The 18,024-nt window shown below is 51.5% G+C and overlaps 2 protein-coding genes across 18 annotated transcripts in view; one reads left to right on the top strand and one right to left on the bottom strand.

Annotated features, from left to right (window-relative positions):
- ADPRM (ADP-ribose/CDP-alcohol diphosphatase, manganese dependent) overlaps positions 1-18,024 on the top strand; it is a 324,587-nt gene that overhangs the window by 91,984 nt on the left and 214,579 nt on the right. For 16 of the 17 annotated variants that reach the window (XM_074342171.1, XM_074342169.1, XM_074342168.1 and 13 more), the window contains exon 4: positions 14,255-14,434. In XM_074342171.1, coding sequence (XP_074198272.1) covers positions 14,255-14,434 — 180 coding nt within the window. Of the gene's footprint in view, positions 1-14,254; positions 14,435-18,024 lie in introns of those variants that run through there. The other variant, XM_074342173.1, reaches the window with a different exon arrangement.
- PIRT (phosphoinositide interacting regulator of transient receptor potential channels) lies at positions 6,368-17,691 on the bottom strand. The gene is made up of 2 exons (XM_010966015.3): positions 17,359-17,691; positions 6,368-7,587 (listed from the first exon to the last, which is right to left on the bottom strand). The coding sequence occupies exon 2, from the start codon at positions 7,446-7,448 to the stop codon at positions 7,041-7,043; it is 408 nt and encodes a 135-aa protein (XP_010964317.2). The 5' UTR covers positions 7,449-7,587; positions 17,359-17,691; the 3' UTR covers positions 6,368-7,040.

Genomic DNA, 18,024 nt, shown 5'->3' with positions numbered 1-18,024 from the left:
GGGTGCTGAATGGATTAGAGGAGAATGAGAAGAGGGGGAGACTGGCTCGCTGGTCAAGTGCTCAGAACGACAGCTTACCGCTGGAGCCAGTGACAGTGACAGTAGAGGGCATGTGAGTGGGGCAGTGCTCGCTGCTGTGACAGGCAAACCCCACCATTTCATTAGTGAAACCAAACAGAAGTTTATTTCGAGCTTGTCGACCAGTCCAATGCGGTGCCCGTGGTCTTCCTGGGGCTTTCCTTGCTGTCGCAGTAGTTAGAGCGGCTGGAGCAAGACTCCACAGACAGGGTGGCCTGAGCGACGGACATTCGTCTCTCACGGTTCTGGAGGCAGAGAGGTCCAAGGCCTAGGTGCCGGCAGGTTCGGTTCTCGCCGTGTGCTCATATGGCCTTGCCTGGGTACGTGGGCGTGGGGAGGGAGGGGTCTCCTGTTTCTTCCTCCTTTTATAACGTGCTAATCCAATCACCAGGGCTCCACCCTCATGACCTCATCTGAACCTAGTTACCTGCCAAAGACCCTCAGACCGTCACAGTGGGGGTTATAGCTTCAACACATGAATTTTGGAGAGACACAAACGTTCAGTCCCTGACGCTTACCTGGATGGCTCCGACCCAGGCTCCTGGCACACGGTGGCTCCGCACAGAGCTAGGAGGAGGGCAGGCCCAGCCCAGCAGAGTCACGTGCCGCTTCTGCTCCTGTGAGCCTGTCACATGCTGACACCTGGACACCAGGGGTCCTGGGACATGTGGAGCTGGTGGGACAGCCACTTCACTCCTCACTATGGGAGGAAAACATGAATTTTCCCGGACAGTGAGCTGCCCTGGCCCAGAAGGAGTGGCCATCCCTGACAGATATTAAGGAAGTAGAAATTATAAGCTTTGATGATTGATTGAGACTGATCGTGAGGCAGAGGGGGAGGGAGGAGTCAAAAATGTGGGAATGATACTGTTGGCTGGCATCAGGGCCTCATTCGCCAGATGCCACAATACATAGCGAGTCCCCCAGCCCCCAAAGTCTCCTTTTCCAACCAGCTCGCACTTAGTTGTGCAGGCTTGCCTTCTTGCCTTGTGTCAAACCGCTTGGGAGAATATACTGCCTTGTGCAGTCCATTAACATTCGTAATAACTAATGCTCAGGACAGTACAGGAAAGCCTTGTGTGGATTATCCCAGTTCGTGCTCAGGGGAAAGTAGGCACTTTCATTAACCCCTTTGGCAGTTGTGAGGACGGGGGTATGGATGAAAACACTAATCCAAAAGGTATCTACACCCCATGCTCATCATGGCACTATTTACAACAGCCAAGATACAGGAGCACCCTGAGTGCCCATCAGCAGATGGATGGGTAAAGAAAATGTGGTATGTGTGCCATGGAATACTACCCAGACATAAAAAATGAAGTCCTGCCATTTGCAACAACACAGATGGACCTTAAGGGTTTTGTGCTAAGTGAAATTAGTCAGCTGGAGAAAGAGAAATACTATATGATTTCATCCATATGTGAAACATAAAAAACTCATACACAAATAAGCAAACAAAAACAAAATAAATGAATAAACAAAAACAAACATGTAGATACAGAGAACAGAGTAATGGTTACCAGAGGGGAAGGGGCAGGGGGGAGGGTGAAATGGGTACAGGGGATTAACTGTAGGGTGATGAATGGGAACTAAATTTTTGGTGGTAAGCACGCTGTAGGGTGTACAGAGGTAGAAATATAAGATTGTACACATGGAACTTATATAATATTATAAATCAGTGTTATGTCAATAAAAATTTTAATAAATAAATTAGGCCTCCCCCCCCCCACCCCGACCCAAACACAGATGGAGACATGCAGTAGTGAAGTAAGTTGAGCAGGGTCAAAGTCCTGGCAAGACCCGGATGGGATGGGAGCCCAGGTGGGCCGTCTCCAGAGTCTGTGCCCCCAACCAATACAGAATCCTATGTGTTTGTGAATTTAGGTTACTTTAATTTTGACAAATGTAGAGATTGAAACCTGGGAGAAAGAGAACCGAGTATCCAGGTGTCTCCTCTCCTTAATGGTTTTAGTTTTAGAAGGTACTGGGATTGAACCCAGGGCCTTGTGCATGCTAGGCACGCGCTCTACGACTGAGCTAGACGCGCCCCCTGCCCTCCACCAGACTCAGTCTTTTCTTATCACCCTCTCCCACCAATCCCAGCCTCAGCTCTTAGAATAGGTGGGATGGCCTGATAGGTCACAGAGCCTGACAGGTGCCCTGTGTGAACCCCACTCTTTCCCCCACCCACCACCGGATGCCCAGTCCGAGGAAGGTCCCTGCTGCCTCTGGGACAGGAGGGCAGGAAGTCTGGGACCATCGTGGTCATTCTGCTACTATGTTACCCTCCTTCTCCCTTCTTCTTAGAGATGTAGAGAATGCTTTGAGGTTGAAGACAAATACACTGCTTTGGTTTGGAGCTTACTGATGATCATCCTTGCTCTAAGTCTGTCACTTCTGGATCTCATCAAACAGTGTTTGGGCTTATAGGACAAAGAGAACTCTTTCTCTCCCCAGACTTGTCACTTGGGTAAACAGGAAATCTATCTGGCTGCAGGCAAGAGACCCCCCAAATGGTGACTTAAATAAGATAGGATTTTATTTTTGTCTCCTGGAAGAGGTGGGGTTAGGTAGCCCAGTGGCTCCCTGGGTGGCATCGGTGCTGTTGGAATCGTCTAGCTTTCTGCTCTGCTGTCCTTGGCTGTGGCTTCTATTCTTAAGATCAGTCCAAGTCCAGTGGCAGCTGGTTCCAGATCCTCCCACTGGTCAGCAGAGGAGCCTGGGATGTGAGATGTGGGATGAAGGCTCACTCTACTGAGGCCACCCTACTCTGACAGAGCCACCCAGTGCTGGGTACCAAGGCCACCCTGCTCTGACAGAGCCACCTTGTGCTGGGGGAGTTCCGGCCTCTGACCACTGACTATGCAGATGGCCCCGAGCATGGTGCCTGGCACTGAGGAGGCGCTCAGAACCTGACTTCTTTCCTGGCTGCTTTCCCGGTTGGCATTCTAGGTTCCTGCTTGTTTTGTTCTCCCTACCTGTCCACTGACCCTAGCTCCACTCCTGCTTTCCCTGCCCTGCAGCCTGGAGCCCAGCACGGTGACCCTGGTGGCTTCCGCTGCCCCTCAGAGACTTCGGAGAGTGAATTGGGCGGGGGTCATGGGTGTGGCCTCCGGGGTCAGATCGCCTAGATTTTCACTGTGGCTGATGTCCCAGCTCAGTGTCCCCATGTCTCACTTATCTCATCTGTGAAATGGTAATAATAGTACCTCAGACTGGGTTCTGCAAAGGATTAAGTGAGTTAGTGCCTCAGGTGCCTGGATCAGTTCCTGACGTGCGGTAAGCACCCAAGAAAGCGTCATTATTTTCAGCCCGGGTGCTTCCTCTGCTCTTCAGACACCACTCCAGCATGTCCTTGCCAACTGCCACTTGTCCCCTCTCCTCCCGACCCCTTCTCACAGCCCTCCCACACCCCCCCCACCCCAAAGCCCCCATGGCCTCGGTTGGTGCTACCCAGAAGCTTCGCCAGGTGCGTGATCAGGCAGTTCCCTGGCACCACTTAATATCAGACATACCTGGGGCTCTGAGTTTTAGTTTCCAGGGATTTCTGGTCTCTAAGGGTTGGAGATAGCAATGAAGGCGGGCTGAGTCTAGGGGACAGGAGGGAATGGGGTGTCATGACTCTGCAATGCTGCAGAAATCCGGGATTGAGTAAAATACTGCTCACTTGTCCAGACCCAGAACCATCCTCCCTTTTTCCTTTGAGAACAGAGCAAGCTAGAGCAAAGTCAAGGACACAGTGAGTCTGGTGGGAGCCAGGTGGGAGAGGGTCAGGATTAAAGACTTAGAGGTGCAGAGAGGCTGGACCAGGAGACAAGAAGAAGGGTTTAGAAGGAAAGAGGAGACCACAGAGGTCCTGGGGGCTGGACTGACACCCCATCTTGGGCCTGTTCTCCGGAGTTCCTAAGGATATTGGCTGACCCCGGAGTACCTGCCTGCCTCACCCTGGACCACTGATTCATTCAGGAAGGCTCTTTTTCCATCTCTCAATACTAGAATTGTGGGGAGGGAAAGAGTCAGGAGCTTCTGCTCGGTCTGCCCCGTCAGCATCTCAGATTAGAGCCATAGCTCCTGTGAGGCACCCGCACTGTCGTCTTCCTCCCAGACAGCACGTTGAGGGGAAGGGCATGTGGTGATGGAACGGGGTGTGCCGAGGCATCCTCTTAGAGGAATGAGTTAGTGGTACCGCCTGGAATTCCTGATGGAACAGAATGAAAACACAGCAGACACTGTTAAATAGAATATAATTCAACATCCCATCAATTCTTTCAGCATTCAGATTAAATTGAGCTCTCCTAAACAGAACAGCGATGGGTGGGATAATACAATGCAGCTGGCTGGACACATGAATGCTGGTCCTGACCTCCCATCCACAGGCATGAGAGGGGGCATGGTGGGGAAGCTTTTATCCAGAAACATGGTTTTACCTGGAATCTGATCTGGGCTGCATCCATTTCTCAGGCTTCCCTGTGGCGATGGTCTTTGGCAAAAGCCCCTCAGCGTAACGCTGGCGTGTTCCTTGGTCCACATTCATTTGGGAGATCCCAGTGGGGCTGAAGGAGGCTTGGGGAGCTTTCCTTTTTTTTCTTGCTGAGAAACTAGCTTAAGGAGTGGGGATTGTGGGCGAGATTGCCGGAGACTCCAAGGTGACTCCAGACCTCCACACCTGCAGTCATGTCGTCCCCAAACTTCCCTGCTCCACGACACACACAGGAGCAGCGTCCACCTGGGCCCTCCTCCCATAGCTGTGCCCAGACGGCAAGCTTCGGGGCAGAGGAAATGAGACGTGGAAACTGTGGATTCCCAGTGAGCCAGCTGGGAGTCCTCTCCATTTGCTCCTGGGTAAGAAAGCCTCGAGGAATGTGAGTGACACTGTAGGGCCGATATGGAATCTGCATTCATGTCAGAGGAGAGAAAACGATCGGCAGGCCCAGTGACTTGAGGCCCTCGAGCCACCGTTAGCGATGTAGTATTTGCAGCGTCCCCATGATTGGTCCTGGCCACCTGTGTGCAGGGGACAGGTGGGCTAGAGGACCCAGCCATGCTGTCCGAGTGAGAGATATGGTCATTCCGGGTGAAGCTCAAAAGCCTCAGGGTCCCCAAGCGCTGGCTCCTTAGGTGGATGGGGAAGGGGGTGTCCCATGAGAATTTCCCCTGATGCAGAGGGAACAAGGTGGGGCTCTGACTCTGCACATGGAACCACCATGAAGGATGGAGATGCCTGGAGGCCTGTTAGAGAGAGAGGGCTTGCTGTGGTGAGGGGGAGCCGGGGCAGAAGGCTGAGGAGTGATGGGGGTCAGCTCAAGCCAGCGTGATGCGGACACTTCCTTTCCCCTTGTTATCAGACAGGTGGGGACCCTCTGGTCTGTCACCTAAAGGCTTCTGGCGGCTGCAGGAAGGAAGCCCAGGCTTGGGGAGCACGTACCTCACAGGTGCTCTCTGCGTGGTGGGCCCTTGGGAAACCCCTTAACAGTCTCTGCCACAGGCCCCAGTAGGCCCTTGACGAGCCCCAAGAAACTGCACTAAGGCACTTGGGGAAGCAGGGGGAAGGCAGGCCTAGGGAGGGGCTCAAGGGAACACGGGAGGGAGGGAGGGTGCTCCGCAGTGTCCTGACTATCACACTCCCCTCCCTCCCAGCTCTGCACAGGCGGGGCGTGCCCTTCCCTCTTTGCTGGCTCTCCTTTCCCCTTTGGTTCTGTTTGGACAGCCCAGCCTCCAGCACTCCCTCTGTCCTCTCCCAGGTCTGGGGCAGATGCCCCTCCGCGTTCCCACCCCCACCCTCATTTCCCCAGCAAGTACTCAGCACGGGGTGTTCCACTGCGTGTCGGCCTGGCTGTGCCTCTCACTGCAGAAGGACGGTGAGACCGTGACCTGGTGAGCAGGGGCCGTGTCTGTCCTGCTCTCGTCCCAGGGCCTGGCCCGAGCAGGGCCCTCAGTACATGTCTGAGTGTTGGTGGGAGGGGGCAGAGAGAGCAGAAGCTGGGGTTTTCTAAAGTAAATTCCATCTCTGGAAATCTACAGAGACTTGTTGCACTCAAATGTGGAATTTCATCTTGGTTTTGATCCTCGGTGGAGGTGAAGGAGAGAAAAATCTTACAGTATCCCTCCATAGCTGCTCCATCTAAGCTGTTCTAGAATCGTGGGGTAGAAGAAGGGGTGGAGGAAAGAAGTCAGGGCAATGTGCACCTGTGTTTGGCGAAGTGTCAAGTTCAGACGGGACAGTAGCCATGCAGAAGGACTTGGAAGGTCAAGGGGGGACTGGGCACCATAGTGCACCCCACTGCCTCTGGTGTAAATACTGTACCTCACTGGCTGACTCCCAGAGCCATTTCCAGGGGAAAATGTGCCTTCTTGGAAAGTGTTTTCCCCCGGCCGCCCTTCACTGCCCACTCTTTGGAATGTTTGATACTTGTGACTCATCTGGTCTTTTGAAATGCAGGTCAGTATCTTGCCCACAGGGAGAGCCGGGGCAGGCAAACCCAATGGTCAGAACTTCCCTCCCCTCCTTGAAGGACCTCCATTGGTCAGTTTGGGTTACAGAAGGAAGCAAATCCAGTTCAGGCACTCAGATATGTAAACAGGAGGTCCTTGGGGCATAGCCCACCCCAAGGAATTTCCCAACATGCACAGCGCTTGGCAGAGAGAGTTGGATGAGTGACACCAGGATGCACCAGCGAGCATGCCAGGATGAGAGCTGTGAAAGTCGATGACTGCAGTCAGGATCTAAGAGAAGCATCGGTGATAACAGAGACTGAATGAGCTCATCCAGCAGTGCCCCCAGCCGCGCAGCGGACGCAGCCTTGACCTCGCTCTTTCCCATGGAGTGAAGAAAAGGGTTTGTCTGCGTCAGTTTAATGGCAAACCTCACCACCTCAGGAGCTGGGGATGTTCGACGTTGGTCATCAGGTCTCCTCCTGGTCAAGGTGGCAGGTTGATGGGGAGGACAGAGGGTGAGGCTGCCATCAGCGGTTCAGGAAGAAGGACTTGAGGTTCTGGAAGAAAACTGACTTCTGTCTCTGCTTCTGTTTCTTTTTGATGATGGGCACCCACACCAGCCCGCACACCATCATCATGAGGCCCAGAGACAGGAAGGCAGGCCCGATCATCTTTAGGACGTTAAGGCTCTTTTCACCCAGTTTCAGGGTGTAGGCCAGGCAGGTGATGACCACACCGAAGAGGAGGATGGCGCCACCCACGGACATGATGACGATGGGCTTGCGGTAGATTTCCCAGTTACTCCGGGGGCCAGCGGTCCAGACAGACTCACTCCTGGAGCTGATGCACAGGGAGCTGGCAGTCTGGCTGGGCAGCAGGTCCTTGGATTCTGGAGACTTCTCATCGACCTCCAGGGCCTTGGGGAGCACCTCCATCGTCACGGCTCCTTGGGACTGGGCACCTGGTACCAGCAACAGAAGCAAGGGCGAAGCCGGAGGAATCCTCACACGCCCTTCCTGTTCTCAGCATCCATCCGTCCTGGCTCTCAGTGGCAGGCAATACAGGGTTTTTGTGCTGAAGCCAAAAGGAAAATCAGATGAGATCCACACAAAAAAGAAACCACTCAAGCTGGTATTTTTTTTCCTTGTGAGAGAGAAATATTATATCATTCTAATTAACTGCTTTTAATATTTAAAACAAAGAACAGTCATGCCCTTAAAAAAAAACAAATAAAAGCTACAGTTTATTAAATGGCATCAGATTTTCTGACTCAACCACTTTCTAGCTGTGTGATCTTGAATGAGTTACTTGACGTCTCTGTGCTGCAGTTTTATTATCTATAAAATGGGGATAATAATACTCCTTATCTTATAGGAGTTTCAAAAGGGTTAAATGAGTTAAGACATATAAAATGCTGTAACCATGTCTAGCATACTGCAAGCTCCCCTTAAGTGGTATCATTTGCCTGTTAGAGTGGTGATACGTTGTCCACAAGCATGCCTGTGTGCATATGTGTGTGTGAGTGAGTGTGCCAGGCTCTGCACTTAACACTTCCTCCATCATATTGAACCTCACAGTAGTGCACTAGTCCCATCTCACAGATGAGAAGGCTGAGGCTCTGTGAAGTGAAGCACCGTATCACGGCAGCTCAGGCCTGGACCACTGGACCAGCGCTTGCACCCTCCCTATGCCACTTTCCAGAACCAGCAGTTACAGACCCCTCCCCTGTTTCCCAGGGAGGAAATAGGAATTGTAAAATCACCACACCTTCAGGCTGTGGGTATTTCCATTCACCTACACTCATCCAGACAGAGGACATTTGGATTCCTGTTTCCAAAGACTTTGGAAAATATGAGGACACGCTTTTGTAAATACAGGCTCACAGGTGCTCCCTGCTTGCCTGTGGATCCCGTGGTGCATTTGCATAAGTCGTCATTTTTAAAGTGATGTTTCCTTTTCCCTGGCCGGCTGCGGGTAGGGAAGGCATCCTAACATGTGCTGTGAAATCCTAGCCGGGCAGCTTGTATTGGTTATTGCAACCTGGTTTCTCGTGTGTGGGGTTTGACATCTTCAGCAGGGTGGTCTCTCTGAGTGGCCGTTGCCACCACTTGGCAGCGAGGCCGAGGGCAGAAGTGCCTGCTGCCTTCAGATGTTGGAGATGTTGTGATGGAGAAGTAGGAAGGCACATTCTCAGCTGTGCCCCAGGAGAACTGGGCGTGTGGGGAAGGACCAGCTCCTGGGAGAGCTGCCATCTAGGTGTGGGGCGGCCACGACGGAGGCAGGAGTGATGGCTTCCTGGACTGCGGGAGAGAAATGGGACCAGCTGCGCCTTGCTGGACGCACCTAACACAAGCTCTTTGGCCCCGCAAGGAGGTCACTCGTTCATTCCCCTTTACAAGGGTAGAGACTGAGACCCAGTGAGGTTAAGGATTGTGGCCAAAGCCACCCCCAATGTCATAGGTGGCTGTGTTGGGATCCAGGCTGAGGTCTTTGGACTCAAAGCTCATTGCACTGGACCACGCTTGTCAGGATGACCTGAAGGCCCTTCAACTCTGAGAACGCCTGAGTTTTTCACTTTGGGGCTTCATCCTGCAGCACAGTAACCTCTCACTGAGTCTGGAATGGCGTAGATAAGGAGTTATATAGTGATTTGGTCTACAATAGGGAAATAAGAACACTTCAGCTTTTCATAACATTACATTTATTTTTTTAAAAAAAACTGTTTTTACTCCAAGATTATATCCTTCCTTCTCTTTGGGGGGCATTGGGATATTCATTTTATGAAATGATCATGAGGGAAGATGATCATTGGTTTTGTTTGTAACTGTACGTGTGGAGATAAAGAGTTGGTGATCCTATGTAGACGCCTGTCTATTTATTCTCCCCCCCTTTCTCTTTCTCTCTATTTATCTATCTTTATATCTAACTCTCTGTCTATCATCTGTCGATCTATGTAAATTGTAATAGCTCACAAAATCCCGAAGAGTGGGAGCCTTCCATTTAGTTGACTTACTTAGGAAGCGGTGAGCCCTTGGGCTGGTGGATGGTTGGGGCGGGGGTTCATTTTCTAGGCAGTAACCGAAGGAGAAGCACCTCTCCTCCCTTGAACAAGGCTGAACACTGTGCTTCCCCCGCCCCCGCCCCACCCGGCAGGAGGCAGGAGCACTATGGGCACCATGACCGAAGCTTCGCAGCTCCAGCAAGTCACTGAGCTTGCTTGCAGCGTCTGGTGTGACGGAAAGATCCAGGAGAACCCAGTTTGCCTCCTGTAAGCTGTGGGCCCTTGGCAGGTTGTTCAAGCCCTGAGACCTCCTAGTCACACCTATGAAATGAGGGTGACAGCACGCCCGCCTCCCAGGGCTGTGGCGACTATTGAATTTCGCAAGACCCTCCCTTGTTGTGTGACACGTTGTGGGCGTTTAAGAAATGGCCCCGGATGCTGTTATAATTATTTTTTCTCGGTCCCTGTTTTCTCATTTGTATCATGAGGGAGTCGGGCTGAGGGGCTTCTAAAACTATTTTAGATAAATCCACAGGTGGTGAATCAAACTTGAATTCTGAGAATCCAGGTTTCCTGAAAATCACCAGTTGAGGGCAGTATGAGTTTTATCACATTTTATTAAAATTCTAAAAGATCCTGTTTTCTTCTTCTGATACCAGGGTTTCTCAACAGCAGCACTATGGACATTCTGGGCCCAATAATTCTCCGTTACAGGGAGCCATCCAGAGCACTGCCAGGCATTTAGTGATATCCCTGCCCCTGCCCACGGTGTGCCAGCAGCAAACCCCCTCCAGTCACGATAATCAGAAATGTCTCCAGACCTTGCCTAGTGTCTCCTGGGGGCAGACTTGACCCAGTGGAGGACCTCTGCCCTCTGCGACTCTCCCCCTTCCTGGCCCAGGCTGGGTTTGCTCACCCTCCACCCGGCACACCCCCAGCACTCAGCAGGTGCTCAAAGGACTTGGCCCTGATGCTGCAGTTCTGAGAGGGACCGGATGATGCCTGGGGAGCTGGCCCAGAGAGAAGCACATACCTCCAGGCCCTCAGTTCCCGGGGGTTTGGTTTGAATGCCTCAGAGGATCCCACTGCCTGCGGGCCCCTGAATCGTCCACTCAGAACCTGAGAATGTGACCTTCTTTGGAATAAGGGTTTCTGCAGATGTAATTAAGGTGAGGCTCTCCAGCCAAGCTCATCCTCAGATAGAAGAGTCCAGGGACAAGTGTCCTTGTAAGAGAAAGGAGAAGGAAGCTTGACACACAGAGGGGAAGGCCACGGGAAGACGGAGGCAGATGTGGGGGTGACACCTCTACAAGGCAAGGAAGCAAGGAGAGAGGGAGGCCCCGAACGGCTTCTTCTCAGAACACTGACCCCGTAAGGAGCCGACTCTGACGGACTCCTGATTTGTTTAACTTGTGAGAGGACAAACTGCTACTATTTTACGTGACTAAATTTGTGGTAGTGGCCCTAAAAGGTGAACACATTCACCTTCCTTTATTGCCCTCAACATGCAGAGGAGGACGAGGGCTGAGGCCCCGGGCGGTTGGGCCGGAGGAGACAGCGGATGGCCTGTGGCGCCTGGCTTCCCGGGCTGACCACGGATTTGAGTGTTGGCCCAGCCCCAGGGCAGCCACATGAGAGGGGAGACTGGGTCCTTCTCCCCCGGAGGCCATGTTTGGAGTGTCAGGAGGCAGACGTAGCCGGGGGAGACGTGTCTGCAGCACAGACCCGGGACGGGCAGGCCGCAGGCTGGTACCGTGAGGGAGCCCTGGTCTGGGGCCACGCAGCAACGAGGAGAGAACCCCAAACCCACACTGACCAAGAAACCAGATACATCTTCCACGTCCGTAAGATTCGAGAACATGCAAGACAACCTAAGCTATTAGGGGTTCGGACAGTGGATGCCTTCAGCGGGGGCAGTGGCTGGAAAGGGGGCGTGGTGGAGACTTTTGGGGTGCTGTCGTGTTCTGACTCTCCGTCTGGCTCCAGCCGGCTCGTGGGTATGTACTATTCGAGCTGTAAAACTATGATACGACCACGTTTCTGTGCCTATGTAAAAGAGCAAACAAAGTCTAAATAAAGCTAATTTGAAAATATAACTAAACGCAGTGTGTCCCTGTTTTGGATTCTGACTAGGAGGAACCAATTGTAGAAAGGCATTTTGGGATACTTTCAGGGAAGTTTGAATTTGGATTGAAAGTTAGATGACACTAAGGATTTAAAATTTGTGTTTGGTATGATTATAATATTGTGGACACAGAAGAAAATGTCTTTATAGGCAGAGATACATCTTGAAACAACGTTTAGGGATGAAATGTCCTGATGCCATGATTCACACAAAAACATCAAACTCCAGATAAAATATGGCAAAATGTTAAAAATCACTAAATCCAGGTGATGGATGTGTGGAAGTTCATTATATTATGGTCTCTACTTTTGCATATGTTTGCAAATGTTTGTAATAAATGAGAAACTGAATACACAAATAGACAATGGCCAGACATGTATAAAAACAGAACTTCGACCCACAACTGGCAGCAGCCAGCCCAGGAAGCCAGCCTGCTCTGCTGTCTGTAAGTCAGACTTTTTGGAAGTCAGATCACTGTCCCAAGCAACCAGTCCAGCAAGCCAAACAGTAATCAAGGACAGCTGATTTTTGACAGACACACCAAAACAATCCCACCGGGAAAGGAGAGAGAGTCATTTCAATCAATGGTGCTGGAACAACTGAGTATTCATATGGAAAAAATTAAAACTCATCCCCATTACAAAGGAAGACAAATAAATTAACAAGAAACCCATGAAAAGGGGCTTGAGATCAGTATTTAATAGGAAATGCAAATTAAAACCACAACAGAAAATTAATTCAAGGTGGATCATGGACATAACCTGAACATAAAAGCTAAAATCTTAAAGCTTTTAGGAGAAAACATGGGAGAATATTTTTGTGATTTGGAGGTTGGCAAAATTTCTTAGACAGGACAGGAAAGGCAATAACCAAGGAAGAAAATAAAATCAATAAATTAGATTTCATCATAAATTAAACTGCCTGATCATTAAAAGCTACTCGGAAGAAAATGAATAGGCAACCTGTGGACTGGGAGAAAATTTTTAACAAAATACATATTTATCAAAAGATTTGCATCTGAAATATATGGAGAACTATTACATGTGATTAATAACAATACAAATAGCACAATTTTAAAAAATAGCAAGATTTAGACAGACTTGTTACAAAGGAAGAGCAAGAAACCCATGAAAAAGGGCTTATTCAATAGGAAATGCAAATTAAAGCCACATGGAGATACAGCCACACACTCACTAGAACAGCTGAAATTTAAACATCTCACAAATGTTGGTGAGAAGGGGGAAACACCGGGGCTCTCGTGCACTGATGTGCACTGACGTGAAATGGTACCGCCGCTTTGGAAGAAGGTTGGGTAGTTTCTTGTGTAGTTAAGCACACACCTACCCTTTGAAGGCAGTTCTGCTCCTAGACATTTATTTGTCCAAGAGAAGCGACAACCTCCATCCGCAAAACACTTGTTTAAGAATATTCGTAGCAGCTTTGTTCATAGCAGCCGAAGCCCAAGCCAGAAAACAGCCCAAATGTCCCCGACCAGAAGGAAAGACAAATTCTGTACATTCACACAATGAGATACCACTAAGCAATAGAAGGGAGCAAATTTCTGACACATACACAGCATGGATGTCTCACAGATGTGGTGGGTGAAAAGAAGTCAGATGTGAGTACCTATAGTGTATGGTTCCATGTATTTGACATTCTAGAACCTTCTGAGAACTAATCTGAGGTGCAAATCTCAAAACAGTGGTTGTTGGGTGGGAAGGAACTAACTGGGATTTTCTGGGGCAGATGGACATGTTCTGTTCTTGATATCAGTGTGGATTATATGGGAGATGGATTTGTTAATGTGGTAAACTAAGATTTGTTCATTGCAATGTGCTTGAATTATACCCTGCAAAAAAAGAACTATAAAAATCTTAATAATAATAATAATAATAATAATAATCAAGTAGGTCAGGCTGAGGAGCAGGTGGAAGTAGAGTGAAACTGAGAATAAGAGAGCGTTGATAACGGTTGAAGCCGTGTGGTGGAACATGGGGGTCCAGGGTGGGGCTGTAAGCAGGAAACGCTTTACCCCAGAAAAGGAAAGTAGCGGTGTGGACAGAGGTACGGTGACCCCAGGGCAGGGCAGAGGTGTTAAAGGGAAATCTGAGGGATGAGTCCCCTGGCTCACTAAGTCGCCTGCAAACACTGAGTACTGATCCTGAGTAAGAAGAGATCCTGAAAGAAAGAGGAGGTGCTTCTTGGAGAAACTGGGATTTAGGGACAGGAGGTGGAGGTGGAGATGGATGTGGAGATGGAGTTGGAGGTGCAGATAGAGGTGGAGATGGAGTTGGAGGTGCAGATAGAGGTGGAGATGGAGGTGGAGATGAGAGATGGAGTGAGGGATGGCGGGAGAGAGAGTGGAAAGAGAGAACAAGACTTTCGTCTTGTCTCTGGAAAGATACCCTCCCTTGAAGGAAAACAGACTTTCCGGGAGCCAGGAGGCCCTGGACAGAGCAAAGACTGGGTTTGCTTGGCCAAACAACTCTATCCAGAAGAGACTGTCTCTTAATCATGTTGGAGCTGGCCTCCGTATCTGTCATGTATTTGTAATTGGTACTGGAGACCCTGCCTGCAGATTTTTCAGTGTTTGGCTGTGGCTTTGTGCTCCCCAGATTGCTAAACAGAGCTCAGCTGCCAGCGCTCACCAACACCACGGCGAAGTCTCCGAGCGGCCCCTACGTGCAGCCTCTGCCAGACGCAGAGTTACAGACGTGACTAAGACCACAACCCTCTCCAAGGAGGAGCTCCAGGTGCCTGCATTTCCCCACTCAGTGGCATCTCTGACAAATGAGGTAAACCGGTGTCTCGAATGAGAGGGAGAGGATGTGCAGACGGGCAGGAACATTTTGGCTTTTTCTCACACACTCACAGATTCACCCCACAACAATGGTTGGGTGGGGTGTGTGGATCGTGCAAGCTGGCGAGCAGCGAGTGTACTTGATAATAAGGACCAGACTTTTCCCGCCAGTAGATTTTTGAATGTCTGAAATGCACCACTTAACGGGATGGTGGTTGAAAGTGAAATAAATGAGCCATCGCCCTGGAGGTGACCAGATGCACATCTGTCTTAATAGAGCTGGAAGCTCTTTGTTCCCTCCAAGTCCTCGCAGGGCTGGGCCTGGGGCTTCTTCCCATGCTTTCCAGCCGGTAGCTCAGCCCCTTGCTGGGGCTCAGGAGCCGCCAAACGTGTTAAGTGATTCAATAAACGGGAGCTGGGGCAGGAAGGCTCAGTGTTGTAATGTCGTCACCGCCGTTCCTTCCCATCCAACTGTCAACCGGGCCCGTTGCTCCTAGAGCAAGGGCAGTGGGATGAGAGTAGCTACCCAGGGGCACGGGAGGCAGCTGTGAGGGGCCGGGGGACCCTCTGACCCTCTCCCCTTCCCCTCCACTCCTTGGTCTCTGATGGACGGACACCTCACCCAGACTAGTTGCCTCCTGCTGGCTGGCATTTCCGAAGTCTCCAAGGTACTCAAAGTGGAAGAGGCAGAGAGTGCATTTGGGGAGGGGTGACATTTTCTGTACAATAATAATAACTGCATTTCTCGGACTCTTGTTATGGGCTGGGAACCGTGCTGAGCACTTTACCTGCGTCACCTCATTTAATCCTCCCGACAAGTTGCTGAGGAGGAGACGATTATTACCCCATTTCGAAGGTGAGGAAACTGAGGATCAGAGGAGTTAAGTGACTTGCCCAGAGTTATTCAGCAGGCAAGTAGAGAACCAAGGTAGCAAGGGGGAGTTTTGGGGCCTGTCTGGCTCCAGAGCCTGAGTTTGAGTCAGTCCTGCTCCCCTTTGGGATGGTTTTGAGGTTTTGAGTTTTTTTCAACTGAAGGCACAGTAAGCAGAGAGAGCATTTGAAGTGGGGACACTGGCCATGAACAGAATTGCAGTGGTGGCTGCTTTGAGTGAGGGGGGAGGCCTAGTACTGCTGGGCAGGGCTGCTGAGGACATGGGGGCTGAAGCTGGGGGCCCTGAGCAGCCAGCAGAGCAGCAAGAGGCCTGTGACAGGGTGGCCACAGAGCCACTACCACTGTTATCCAAATGGAGCACAAGTGCCAGGCACCTGCCACCTTCCTCATGTGGAGCATCTCTTAATCCTGGGTGGGACCCTCTTTATCATCCCCATTTTACAGATGAGGAACCCGAGGCTCAGAGCGGCCTGACCCGAATCCTGGTCTTTCTACTGCACTGTGCTTGCTCGAGGATGGAGCCCGCCTTTTCCCCTTCACTTAACACCATCAATATTAATAGACCACCAGATTTAGCCAATAAAATGACAAGATGCCCAGTTAAATTTGCTTCAAATAAACAACAAATGCTTTTGTCTTACAAGAATGTTACAAATATTGCCCAGGACATCCTTATACTAAAAATGTCTTTGTTGTTTATGAGAAATTCCAATCTAACTAGCATCCTTATAATCTATCTGGCAACCCTGATACTATAAGAGGCCTGCTGTGCTTGGGCCTGGAGTTATCTGTCCCTTCTCAGGCTTCCCCCCTGATAGGAGCTGGACTATTCTGGGAATTGCAAGCAGTGAAACCCATTGTCCCACGGCTGGGGGGGTGGACCCGGGTGAAGGGTCATCTGGTGGGAGAAAAGGAAAGGGCAGGTGCAAAATGCAAATGATGGAAATAGGATTGATGACTCCTGCAAAAGACCCCAGCGTGGGTTTGTATGTGGAACTCCTGAGACATGGAGGGTCTTGCTCTCACCCCACTGGAGTCCCCACAGTGCCCCACTCAGTGTCACTGCTTGTCGTGACCCTCCCCACAACAAGACACTCCGTTGGTGACCCCGTCCCTCTGATAAGCTGAGTGCCTGGTGCCTGAGCTGATAAAGCAGAGGCCAGAGCGTTTCTGAATCTGCTGCCGCTGTCACCGGGGCACGGCCACCGTCTGTCACCTGCTCACAGTGCTTCTAGGAAAGGAAGTTCTCCAAAGGTCATACTCCACCGAGACAGTGCCCCTCACCTCCCCCTTCACGCCGCGCAGCCGGCGTCCAGGCCCTGCCCAGTCACAGGGTGGAAACACAGCTCAGGTGATAATGTCTGCTTTTACCGGATGTGGGGTCCCCGTGGCACACGTGTGCCCTCCGTGTTTTGTCCAGGTTCACACGCGCCTGCCTTGTTCCCCCTTTCCGAGATGGAGCCTGCCGCAGCCCGCCTGCTGCGACTTGTTTTCCTGGCACCTGCCCCGGGCGCCTGCCACACCTGCCGCTGGGAGGGATGGCTCTGCAGACGCTGAGGTCTGGTCTGGGATGCTCGGGAGGACAGTCTGGGACTGAGGTCCCGCCCACGCACTCTGGCATCTGAAGGTGGCCTTGCATTTCATTCCTGCCTCTGTCAACGTTTGGGAGGGTGGTCCCTGCCCAGCCCCTTCCATCAGTGGCTGGGCAGGATGAAGCCTCGATGCTCTACCGAGGCAGCCGCCTGCACACAGCTTCCCTCGTGCAGGTGCAGAGCCGGGGCAGCCCCCTCCTCCCCGCCGCCGCTCTCTGCCACGACTCTCACTGGGCTGTCCCCTCTGGCCCGCTGGCAGCTGGCTCACCCCTTCCCCTCCCCAGGCACAGCCCCCTCCCCTTTGCCTGTGGCCGTGCACATTTGTCTCCCAACTCGAGTTCAAAGACTCAACACACTCTAAAGCGAAGTTAAAACCAGCTCGTTCCTACAAGAAAATGGGAGGAAGGACCAAGGGATGATTCCCTCCTTACTTACTGTCCTCGACGTCCCCAGGGAAGTTGGGGGACCTGGGAATCGCACACAGCTTGCAGCGGGAGGAAGCCGGCAATGAGTTTCCTTTCCAGTTCCTCATCCCGGCTGGAGGAGGCCTCCCTGGCCCCATCCAGGAGCCGGTGTGCAACGAGTCCCAGCCACTGAGCAGGCTCCGGAGGGATGAGCTCACCAGGATGTGGGCTAATGGGTTAACCCTTTGCCGGCCTCTGGCACAGGCAGCTTCATCTCATGTCATGTGGCTTTTGCTCAGCTCCGCTCAGCCTCTATTAGATGAATCTTGTGAAAAATTAATAAAGCTTCTCTGTGGTCTGTCTTCAAGTTTTGGTGAGATGTGCATGAAGCTGGTGTCGGGCGGGGCTGCTTTTCCTGATCCAGCCTCAGAAATCAGGAGACCTGGAGGTCCTGGGTTGGTGGAGTGTGTGTTCGTGATGGCGTTGGTGATGGGTTGCCAAAAACTGGATTACTCAGAGACCGTGCTGGCTGTGTCCAGTGCAGGCCTTGGCGAGGAGGTCTGGGAGCCCCGTCTGCTCTGGACATTGGAGAGGGCGGGCGTAGACTTATTTAACATCCTGGGCTCCAACATGGCAGGAGTACCTCTGGGAACTCCAATGCCTCCGGGTGGGCACCCCATGCGACTGCATGCCAGGA

The sequence above is a fragment of the Camelus bactrianus genome, chromosome 16 (genome assembly GCF_048773025.1).
Source record: "Camelus bactrianus isolate YW-2024 breed Bactrian camel chromosome 16, ASM4877302v1, whole genome shotgun sequence".
Classification (NCBI taxonomy): domain Eukaryota; kingdom Metazoa; phylum Chordata; class Mammalia; order Artiodactyla; family Camelidae; genus Camelus; species Camelus bactrianus.
This window is presented reverse-complemented; position numbering and strand designations above follow the sequence as displayed.